Source organism: Pelophylax lessonae, assembly GCF_965119305.1.
Source record: "Pelophylax lessonae genome assembly, chromosome: 1".
NCBI classification, from domain to species: Eukaryota; Metazoa; Chordata; class Amphibia; order Anura; family Ranidae; genus Pelophylax; species Pelophylax lessonae.
Window position 1 is genome coordinate 743,121,935 of NC_138768.1, and position 12,454 is coordinate 743,134,388.

A 12,454-nucleotide genomic window follows, 5' to 3' on the forward strand; every position below is an offset into this window, starting at 1 on the left:
GGGTGCTTTGTCCTTCAGTGAACTTCAGAGAAAAGGATTTTACAGTAAGACAAAAATCCAGTTCTCTTTCGTTCACTGATGGACACAGATCCATGTCTTCTAGACCCTTGGGATATCCCAAAGCAGTATCAACATGAGGGGTATGAAAAAAAACAGCAATACATATAATTCCCAACAAGTCTAAACATAGCCAACCAGGTAAAACAGGAGCTCAACCAGGAACATCTGGAGCTCACCACCAGGAAAAAAAATACACTCTCAAGAGATGGGTGCCTCTGCAACCGTAGCCTGCAAAACTTTGCGGCCAAAAGCAGCATCTGAAGATGCAAGTACATCCAACTAATAAAACTTGTGAATGTGTGTACAGACGACCACGTAGCCGCCTTGCACACCTGAACTACTGACGCCTGATGACATAAGGCCCAGGAGGCACTAAGCACCCTCGTAGAATGCGCCTTGACAGTACCAAACTGAGATCCCACCGGAGGAGCCAGATGGTGAACTCCCTGCACAAAAAAGTGAGAACAAAGGACTTCGCCACCAATGGCCTACACCTAGCTGTAGAAGCTCCAATAGGCGAGACACAGAAAAGGAACAGGGAGAAAAACGGGGAGAAAACGGGGAGAACCCCCCCAGACTCAGACCAAGTAATGTACGCCTTGCAAACTCAATGATAAACATTCCTGGAAGTAGATTTCCTAGCTTTCAACAGCGTAGGAATAATCTACTCCAACAGCCCTCTGTCCTTCAGCATCTGGCTTTCAATAGCCACGCCGTTAAAGCCAGAGACTGTAAAGCAGGATGGAAGATTAGTCCCCGAGACAGAAGATCTTCCCTGAGAGGACGTTTCCAAGGGACGTCTGCTACCAGCCTTACCGGGCCTGCATACCAAGAACGGCGAGGCCAGTCTGGTGCCACCAAAATGACTGGAATCCCTTCTACCTCGATTCTGCGTAGCAGTCTCCACAAAAGTGGAATTGGAGGAAAAGCGTAAATCAGACGATACTGATCCCAAGGGGCCACCAGGTCTTCTGCAGTGTCGGCCAGAAGATCCCGAGACCTTGACACGAACCTCTTCAACACCTTCCTGTTGAGACGGGAGGCCAACAGGTCCACATTGGGGGTTCCCCACCGAAGGCACAGCTGATGAAACACCTCCAGGTGAAGAGACCATTCTCCCGGATCCAAAGTCTGCCGACTGAGATAGTCCGCTTGCCAATTCTCTACTGCCAGAATGTGCACAGCAGAGAGGGCAGGAACATATAGTTTTGCCCACCTCAGGATGCCGGCTACATCCCAGGCTGCAAGGGCACCTCTTGTGCCCCCTTGATGATTGACATATGCCACAGCCGTAGCATTGTCCGATTGCATCCTCACAGGGCATACCTGCAGGTGATCCATCCACTGGGACAGACAAAGTCTGATCGCCCGAATCTCCAGAACGTTGATCGGCAGACTGGACTCCTCTGGAGTCTCAACACTTTGGGCCAAGTACACCCCCCCCCCTCCCCCAAGACACCTCCCCACCCCAACAGACTGGCATCCGTGGTAATCACTGTCCAATACAGGGGAAGAAAAGATTTTCCCAGGTGAAGTGCCGGGGAGCGGAGCCACCATATATCAGAGACCCCCTCGTACCCAGACAACAGCGGATCTTTGTTCCATTTGGCCAGAATCTCTATTTGCAGAGGTCTGGTATTGAACTGAGCAAACTGAACCGCCTCAAAAGTGGAAACCATCAGACTGAGCACTTCCATGCAAATCCTGAGCGACGACAGACAACAGGAGCCGAACAGCATCCTGTGACTTTCGCCTGTGGAAGAAACACCAGGCCGATGCTGAATCCATCGTCAGACCCAAGTAGTCCAGCTTGGACGGAGTCAAAACTGATTTCTGAAAATTCAGTGTCCATCCGAACTCCTGAAGAGTTTGCACAGTAATATCCAAATTGGTTTCTAGAGCCAAAGAAGGCTGAACGCAGAAGCAGATTGTCCAGGTAACTCAGTACTGCGATCCCTTTCTGCCGCAGCAAGGCCAGCACTGGGGCCAAAACCTTTGTGAACACTCGAGGAGCTGGGGCAAGACCAAAGGGTAATGCCATTAAGGATAGTGCTCCTTGCCCATGGCAAAACGAAGAAAACGCTGATGCCTAACATATATTGGAATATGAAGGTAAATGTCCTTGAGATTGATAGAATCCAGAAGATCCCCTTGATGGAAGAAAGCTACTACCATGCGGATGGACTCCATCCGAAATTTCTGAACCCGCACAAAGTGGTTCAGAGCCTTAAGGTCCAAGATCGGACGAACCTTGCCTTCCTTCCTGGGAACTGCAAACCGATTTGAATAAAAACCTTGAAAACATTCTGACTCTGCAACCGGCAAAATTACTCCTTGTGCTAACAGGTCCTGCACTGCCCCACAGAGGCCCTGTAGCAGATCGGGAGACAGACGCAAGTTGGAAGGAAAGAACCTTGCTGGAGGCAAGGACCGATCTTGTAACCAAACCAACTCGTGGACCAATTTGTCCTGAATGCACAAGGTCCACAGGTCTGGAAAAAGGCGAAGACCTCCCCCCACCCCAGATGTGGGTGAGGGCGCCCCTTCAGGCTGGGGAAGGCTTGTCTGCGGAACTGGTAGTGCCCACTTTTGACTTACCATTCCAGGGTCTCTTAGAGCCTCCCGCAAAGTTACGTATGGATCTCGAACCCTTTTCCTGCGATCCAGACGGACGAACGGGCCGCTTGTGAGCCGAGAAAAAATAGACCACGTTTACGACGAGGTTCCTTGCCCCTAGCAACCTGCGGAAGTAATGTGCTCTTACCTCCCATAAGGCCCTTGATGATCAGTCAGCGCCTTTTTAGAAGCCTGGTTGACCGACCAGTACTTCAACCAAATCATAAAAGAAGAAAAACCGCCAACACAGATATCCTTCCGGGAAAGGGGGGCCGCATTCAAAGATGCATCACAAATGTACTGTGGCCCCTGTATTAACTGATCCGCCAGCTCAGGAGGGTATTGACCCCCTTCCAGATCCTGGCGTAAAATTTTTGCCCATTCCAATAAAGTCTGGGATACCAAGGTGATAGCAAACACCGGCTTCAACACTGAATCGGCCACGATGAAAAGGTAACGGACCAGGGTCTCATCTCTCTTGTCCACAGGATCCTTAAAGTATGGAGAATCCTGCACCAGCAAAAGTGTAGCCTTATTTTGCCTGGAAACTTGAGAGTCCACCGACGGTGGAACAGTTAGTTTCTTCAGCAGAGACTCCCCAAAGGGATATCTCCTAGCAAAGCACTTAGGTATTCCAGCCATGCGTTTCAGGGAACCCCACTGACTATTGACAATCTCGTCAAAACAGGCATGAAAAGGAACACCTTTGTCACCTTAGAAGGTTTGCGGGTGCCAAATTGCACTGGCGTCGCCGACTCAGCATTAACTGAGTCCTAAAAATGTTAAAGTTTCTCACACTAACACAATCAAACCCTCCACCAGCGTCTTTTCATGCGCGGCTGTGGAGGAGGAGGGTTCATCCTCACTGTTAGAGCATTCAGGGTGTGTGGACTCAGACCCAGTGGGCTGACTCTCGTCCGTGGCAGCCAAATCCACCTCAGACTCTGAGGAGACAGAAGATACAGGTAAAGGCGGGGAGCCCTTCTTGCTAGGCCGCCTTTACAGGGCCATATCAACCTAAGACACAAGTGACTGCAGGGCCGCCGTCATGACCACCAGGGCAGACTGAAACCAGAGGGTCCCGCAGCTTCAAGTGGTGGGTCAGCAGGTGATACACGCTCCAGAAGCTCCATGATTAATTGGAGCTGCACTGTGCACAAAAAAGAAAAAAAGTACATTTTTCTTTTTTAACCCTCCTCTTGTGTTAGGGTCAAAACTGACCCGTTTTCAGGTTTTGAATGTCTATAAGTATCACATAAATTTGTTTATTGCATCAAGATTTTTTTACTTTGTCAGGAACCTCTATTTAAACAATGTAATAGAAAAATAATCCTTTTCACTAAATTATAAAATACTGTGGTGAAAATTAAGACGTTCATGGTGTTAGGGTCAATTCTGACCCAGTTATAATATAGGATTTTAGGACATTAATAAGTTCCAAAACTGAAATCATAAACACTCTCTCTGCTTAGTAACAGTGACAGCCAATCCCCTCTCAACCCTGTGAGCTGTAGTTAGGGAGGGGCCTATCTCTTTTCCTGCTTGTCTGCTTCTCTAAATAAAGTGAAGAAACATAGGACAAATTCATTTCAGAGTTGCTGACTTTATTTTACCATTTTTTAAATTTGACAATGAGAGGTATGCTATCAAAAGAAAGGTCTAGGGGTCACACCAAAAATATTAAAACCAATCTTTTCAAGGATAAAGAAGCCTAACAAGGTAACCAAGAGGTAAGAAACAAATTTGATGATAAATAATTATTCAGAGGGTATTTTATGGCTGATTTAAAACACGGGTCAAAACTGACCCTAACATCATGGATAGTAACGGAATTCTAACATAAGAGGAGGGCTAAAAGAGCCCCCTGCACACCACTTCAAGCACCACAAAAATCAGTACAGCCGCGGAGCTGTATATAGCAGAGGAAGGATCCTATACCCAATAGAACTCACCACCCCGGAGCTGGAGAGCACCAAACAGCCTGCCACACTGCGCTCAAAGAGGAAGAGGAAGCGCCAACACTGACACTAGAGTCCCCCGTAGCACATCACCGTACCGGACTACAAGAAAATGGCCGCCACCATTTACAATGGGAAACCCAAAACATGGCCGCTGGACAACACAAACATGGCCGCATAAGCCAGTGAACACCATCCACGGCAAAATGGCGGCGTCCCGTGGGACCCCGGACCCCAGGAAAATAAGAATCCACCATGGGAAAACCCCTCCTGCAACACCAAAGGTACAGGCACCCCCAAAGGGGGGCCGTCAGCGACACACACCCACCGTTCCTCCGGCCCAACAGCAGTGAAGCCCCCCCCACGCCAAAAAACACCGTTGCCCCCCCCCCCCCCAAAAGGGGACTAAGGGGGGGCCAAAGGGCAGGTGAGGGCGAACAATGCAGGAGAACCCCGCTAGGGAGAGGGGGTAAAAAGCGTGAGGGGAGGAAGGACACAGAGGGGGGCCTACCATCCCCAGGGAGGGACTGTGACCACCCCAGATATTCCCAAATAAAGGAGGGGGGACACTACTCACCACACTTTGGCATTAGGCGGGCGCCACTCCAAGCAGTCCAACGCACCATCTTGGAATTGGGGTGCTGCGGCCCAAGGTATGCTGCAGTTTTGATCGTGACTGCTGTCGTGACCAGGGCTATGCAACCTCGCGAGGTGTTTCACTCGCCGGCCAGCCCCCGTTTTGGGGCTATGTAGTGGCCAACCTAGTGTGGAGCTAATAGTTGGGTTGTGATCGCAGGCCACACTGGGAAGACCATAAGGATCTAAGATATCCAGTGCGTCGCCCAGTTCAGCTGTTGATTGTAGTTCACACAGGAATAAAAACAATAAAAAAAAGGAAAAAAAAAATTCCATTTAAAAAGGAAAAAATGCCAGGACCGCAGATCCCAGCAGAGAACCAGGTCCTTACTGCTGACTAGGCAGAAAAAAATGAAGTCCTATAGCAGGAAGTGGGACTGCCTCAGGGGCGTAGCCAAAATGGTTTCTGCCTAGTCCTACTCTTGAAGAGAGAGCAGCATAAGCCCAAGGGTCTAGAAGACATGGAGCTGTGTCCGCCAGTGAACGAAAAATAAATAATGAATTTAATCAATTTTGGAATGAGGCCGTAACATAAAATGTGGAAAAAGTGAAACGCTATGAATACATTCCGGCTGCACTGTATATCCATTTCCAGACCTCACTATACATATACACTATTTTACCAAAAGTATTGGGTCACCTGCCTTCACATGCACATAAAAACTTTAATGGCATCCAGTCTTAGTTCATAGGGTTCAATATTGATTTAGCCCACCCTTTGCAGCTATAACAGTTTTAACTCTTGTGGAAGGCTGTCCACAAGGTTTAGGAGTGGGTCTATGGGAATGTTTACCATTCTTACAGAAGCCCATTTATGAGGTCAGGCACTGATGTGGACGAGAAGGTCTGGCTCGCTGTCTCCACCCTAATTCATCCCAAAGGTGTTCTATCAGGCTGGGGTCAGGACTCTGTGCAGGCCAGTCAATTTCCTCCAACCCAAACGTACTCATCCATGTCATGTTGGAACAGTAAGGGGCCATCCTCCAACTTGTCCCACAAAGTTGGGAGCATAAAATCGTCCAAAATGTCTTGGTATGCTGACACCTTAAGAGTTCCATTCCTGAGAAACAACTCCACACCAAACCCCCCCCCCCCCCATTCACCAAAATCAAGGTCCATAAAGACAAGGATGAGCGAGTTTGGGGTGGAGGAACTTGACTGAGCGGCACAGAATCCTGACCTCAACCCGATAGAACACCTTTGGGATGAATTCAAGCCGAGATTGCGGGGCCAGGCCTTCTTGTTCAACATCAGCGCCTGACCTCACAAATGAGCTTCTGGAAAAAACGTCAAACAATAACATAGACACACTCCTAAACCTTGTAGACAGCCTGCCCAGAAGAGTTGAATCTGCTATAGCTGCAAAGGGTGGGCCAACTCAGTATTGAACCCTATAAACTAAGACTGAGGTACCATTAAACCTCATGTGTATGTAAAGGCAGGCGCCCCCAATACTTTTGGTAATATATATATGTGTGTGTGTGTGTGTGTGTGTGTGTGTGTGTGTGTGTGTGTGTGTGTGTGTGTGTGTGTGTGTGTGTGTATATATATATATATATATATATATATATTATATAGTTCTAAGTAATTTTTTAGCAAAAAAAAAAATGGATTTTTGTAAGAACTTACCGTAAAATCCTTTTCTCTGAAGTTCGACAGACGCAGCATCATCTATTCAGAGACCATAGGGTTATGCTCCTCCCACTAGGAATAGGCACTAGGCAGGAAAAAAGGTTAACCACGCCTATGGGGCTGTCCCTGCAGGCATAACCCCACACACTCTGCTATCAGCAAGCAGTTTAGTTGCAAGCAGTGTTTAGAAAAGAAAAAACCCCATTCACTCAGAATTAGAGGGGCTGGTGCTGCGTCCGTCGAACTTCAGAGAAAAGGATTTTATGGCAAGTTATTACAAAAATCCAGTTTTCTCTATTGTTCATCGACAGATGCAGCTCCTTTTTTTCAGAGACCATAGGGATGTCCCAAAACAGTATATTCATGAGGGGTGGGAAGAAAACGCAAAAAAGAATGTAACTCCCCAAAGGCAAAAACTTAGCCAACCAGGTAACATGGAGCTCAGACAGGAACAACTGTAGCTCACCAAGAAAAAACATACACCCTCAAAGAGAAACAAAAATATTGTCTTTAAACAGCAGCCTGCAAAATCTTGCGACCAAAAGAAGCATCTGAAGATGCCCGCACATCTACTTTGTAAAATTTCGTTAACGTGTGCACAGACGACCAAGTTGCCGCCTTGCGAACTTGCAGTACTGACGCCTGATGGCAAAAAGCCCAATAGGCACTCCGTGCCCTAGTAGAATGCGCCTTCACTGGGAAAGGAGGAACCTGACCCTTCAGCGAATAGGCCTGAACAACCGTCTGCCTCATCAATCTGGATATGGTCGCAGCAGACGCAGCCAATCCCTTACGAGGTCCTTCGGTAAGGACAAAGAGAGCGTCTGACTTTCTAAAAGACTCAGTGGCCTCCATGCTTGTAGTTCCTCTGGATCTTGGTCCACAGGAACTAACTAGTGAAAATAAAAAAATCTCATCTAATAAAATATTCTCATTAAAAGCTAAGACTGAAGTCCCAGCAGGGAGCTAGGTCCTATTCCTTAAACTAGGCAGAAACAAACTGCTTGCTGATAGCAGAGTATGTGGGGTTATGCCTGCAGGGACAGTCCCATAGGCGTGGTTAAACTTTTTTCCTGTCTAGTGCCTATTCCTAATGGGAGGAGCATAACCCTATGGTCTCTGAATAGATGGAGCTGCGTCTGTCGATGAACGATAGAGAAATACTGGTTTTTACTTGTAAACAAAAAGTGTCAGAAAAGGCCTGGTCTTAAAGTGGAGTTCCAGCCTGGGGGAAAAAAAATGAAAAGTCAGCGACTTTTATAAGGACACATACCTGTCCAGGGAGACCGCAATGTTGGCACCCGAACCTGACCCATCTATCGGCTCCGGGTGCAGACGCCAGCATTCTTACTAAGGGAAACAGGAAGTGAAGCCTTGCAGCTTCACATCCTGTTTCCTACTGAACATGCGCGATTCACACTGCGCTCTCTCAATGTTCCCGCTGTCTTCGGTGTCTCTCCCAGAAGGCAGCGGGGGGGAGAGAGAGGAAGGACCGCAAATGACTTAGGTCGCCGCGGCGCCTTTACCCGGAAGTGGGAGCGGGTACCTATATTTGACAGTTTTCTACCCCCCCCCCCAAAATGTGTCAAATGTGGCACCAGAGGGGGAGGAAGCAGTAAAGTGGGGCTTCCATATTTGGGTGGAACTTAACTTAACTCGCTTTAAAGTGCATATACAAGAGCCATATGTATTCTTATTGGAATCTTAGGCCTGGTACACACTATGTCAAATGCAAGATTAGTATAGCGATCTCCCCTGCTAAGCTGTTGTGTTCTGACAGGGGGGCGACCCTACGCCAGAACACTTCAATCAGCGCTCTCCGCCTTTGAGGCAAAGCACTGATCGGGAGTCGGTCAGCTGCTGGTTTGTCCAGCATGCTCACCCGACAGAAGCCTGCCAAATGGTCGGCTTTTGTTGGACAGGGTGGCATACGCACAGGCCGAATGTCTGCCGTATTTTTCTTAACTGGCCATCGTCTCCCGACATTCGGCCTGTGTGTACAGACGGGGCTTTAGTGTGCGATGTGTATTTCTTGAAAATCGGTGCAGTAATCCAGTGTGAAACTTTGCCTCTATGCAGGAGCTTGCGGTAAAAAAAAGAGTGAATAGCCATAAATAAGATGAAACGACACAAAACATCATCTAGGTAATCTAAACTTATCCTATTTACGGTATAAACTGCAGTTTAAGTAAATTTGCTGCACAAAATTTCATTTTAATACTAGACTGCTGCAGAGTAGCTAATAAATTAAACACAAACTACTAAACAAAATTCTTATTTTCAAATTATATTTTATTTAATTCCTTTTCATTACCAGCCTGTTGAGCGTGTGATATATCTTGTGAATATTTGCCAGTGTTGATAGATGAGAGTTCAGCTGAAAATCTGAAATCAGATAAAAAAAAAAAATTATAATAATAAAATTGCAGGCTGTATTTTCCATGGATACAATGCTTTTCTTCAAGCAAGAAAAACAGAATGGAATGAGGAATAGCTAGAGCACTGTGCCACTGTGGACCTGAAAATGCTATTTTCCTGAATCCCTCTAGTATCAATACTTTAGGTCACTGGCCTGGAATAAGGGCAGTATACGATAAATTTCGAGTGAAGTCAGAATTTAAAAAATCTCTCCAAAATGAAATGGTAAAACTTACTATGTTTGAAACCAATTGAGATTCCACCATTTAATTCAGCAAAAGGTGGTACACTGAGAAGTTAACATTTGGAGCTGTTCATCCTCAATTTTTACACGCTTGATTCAAGTCAGTCCAGGTTATGGACATTCAAATATTTGCATTTGTAAGCAATAAATAGGCTCTAAAACAAGCCCTTGTTGACCTCTGTAGCTGTGGAGTGTCTGCAGCCAAATCTCTCAAATGCTTCCAAGATTTGAGAAACTTTGTTCTACAATGCAATTTAAATGCCTTTAAACTATTGCGAGATACCTGCAGTGCATAAAGATGCCTATGCTAAATTTTCTAAAAAGCTGAATTCCTGCAGAAATTCTTAAAGCATGCTGAAGCCCCCATGGAATGGGTCAGTTGTCTCAAAATATTTCTTTATTTTGGTACATGCCAAAAAGTTGATCCATGAGTTCCTTAAATTTTCAGGCGCACATTTGGCGAGATATCTGCATTTGATGAAGGGAGACTGGAGTTTTGGAGGAGCTTCTACTCCACATTACACATAGGTAATTTTATTAAACGTCCAAAACCGTAAGGCCGATGCACACACACAATGTATTTACAGCTGCTTTTACCAGCGCCAGATGTTTTCTTTTGCAGCTTAAAAACGCCTCTCCATGTTATTCTTTCGCCTCATGCACACACAGGCTTTTAGGGGCTGTAAGTGGCATAGGCGTTTTCAAGCTGCAAAAAAAAAAAAAAAGCTGTAAAAACATCGGACGCTGCTAAACGGGGCTTAAAGCGGTAGTATAGTGCTTTTTGACACTTTTACCTACAGGTAAGCCTATAATAAGGCTTACCTGTAGGTACAAATAATATCTCCTAAACCGGCACGGTTTAGGAGATATTTACAGTGCATGCAGCCGCTCGCGCGAGCGGCGCATGCGCTCTGAAGGCCCGGGGGGACCTTCAATTAAGTTGCCGGGAGCTTGCCGGAAAAAAATCACTCCCTCGCGCATGCGCGGGAGTGACGTCATCGCGGCTCCGGCCAATCATCGCGCCGGAGCCGTCTCTTCCGGCCAATCAGCGCGCCGGAGCCGCCGAACCCGGAAGAGACGACGAGGGATCATGGCAGCACCTGCAGCGATGTCCGGGGGTCCGTGTCGGGGCTTCGTTTTAAGGTAAGTTACACATAATGGGCTAGTATGCGATGCATACTAGCTCATTATGCCTTTGTCTTGCAGTTTTTTTTTTTTTTATTTTTTTTTTTTATAGGGTTTACAACCGCTTTAACGTTGGATACAGTGTAAAGCTTTTTTTTTTAGAAAATCAATAGTTCCCTATGAGATCCTATTGATTTGAATGGAAATCGCATTCAAGTCAGATCATGATTATCCGACTTGTGGTGCGCCTCGTGCTCTGAGGATCTTGAAGGGGGAACTTCTTGCCAAAATTAAAACAAAAAAATAGCATGGGTCCCCCAAAGATCCATACCAGGCTCTTCGGTCTGGTATGAATTTTGATGGGAACCCCCATGCCAAAAAAAAAAAAAAAGCATGGCGCCTGCCCCCCCCCCCCCAATCCATACCAGACCCTTATCTGAGCATGCAGCCTAGCAGGTCAGGGGTCCCTGGACCATACCAGGCCCGGGGTACCTCCTGGACCATACCAGGCCACATGCCCTCAACATGGAGGGGGGGGTGGGTGCTTTAGGCAGGGGGGGCTCAACGCCCCCCACAGCCCCTTGTCCCCATCTTGATTCACACAGAGGGGGCCATACCCCATACTCATTCACAGAGGGTGGCCAATGCAAAAAGCTACTATAAGTGAGTTTTTACAGATGCTTTTTCTTGGCGTTGGTAGTGGCTTTGAAGCTCGTTTTTTCTAAAGCCCGATGTGCATGAGGCCTAAAAGTTTCTGTATTATTTTCCAAATACCAATATGTGAAAAATGTATTTACATGGGTTGGAGGTGTGTAACTAAACTTTTCTTTTGAATATTTGGATATCACTCAATGACATCAGTTCAAATAGATATTTGATCCTTCTAGGTATAGAACCCAGGACACACACACACATATATTATATATATATATATATATATATATATATATAAAAGTTTAATACAGGTAAATAGAAGTGCTAAATAGTTTATTTTTATCAATTAACAAAATGGGAAAAAAATATACAGAAGGGGAATTCGAATCAAGTCAATATTTGGCGTGACCATGCTTCACCTTCAAAAACAGCATAAATTCCTGTAGATACACTGGCACACAGTTTTTGAAGGCACTCGACAGGTAGGTCGTTTCAACCATCTTGAAGAACTAACCACAGATCTTCTGTGGATGTAGGCTTCCTCAAATCCTTCTGCCTATTCATATAATCCCAGACAGACCCCATGATGATGTGGGGGCCAAACCATCACTTCCAGGACTTGTTCTTTACACTGAAGATAGTTCTTAACCACTTTTCTACTGGGCACTTTCACGCCCTTCCTGTCCAGGCCAATTTTTACTTTATCTTACCGTAAAATCCTTTTCTCTGAGGTTCACTGACAGACCCAGCTTCAAGTCTTAAGACCACTCGGCGTATGCTCTTGCTCTCTAGGAGTAGGACCTTTTTGGTTACGCCCCTGGGGCAGTCCCAGAGGCTATACCATCACTTCCTGCTGTAGGACCCCAGTTGGTAACAAGCAGTGTCAGAAGAACAAATAACTCAACCCCAAAAAGAGGGGTGGGTGCTGTGTCTGTCAGTGGACCTCAGAGAAAATAATTTTACGGTAAGACAAAAATCCAGTTTTCTCTTTCATTCACTGATGGACACAGCTCCATGTCTTCAGATCATTCAGATCTTCAGATTTTGGGATGTCCCAAAGCAGTGCAACATGAGGGGTGGGAAAAAACACAGCAAACGCAGAATTCCCAAC

The 12,454-nt window shown here is 46.3% G+C and overlaps 1 protein-coding gene across 2 annotated transcripts in view; it reads right to left on the minus strand.

Moving 5' to 3' along the window:
• DCUN1D4 (defective in cullin neddylation 1 domain containing 4) overlaps positions 1–12,454 on the minus strand; it is a 253,334-nt gene that overhangs the window by 182,488 nt on the left and 58,392 nt on the right. For both annotated transcript variants that reach the window (XM_082266394.1, XM_082266393.1), the window contains exon 2: positions 9,217–9,287. In XM_082266394.1, the coding sequence (XP_082122520.1) occupies positions 9,217–9,287 (71 nt within the window). The remainder of the gene's footprint in view (positions 1–9,216; positions 9,288–12,454) is intronic.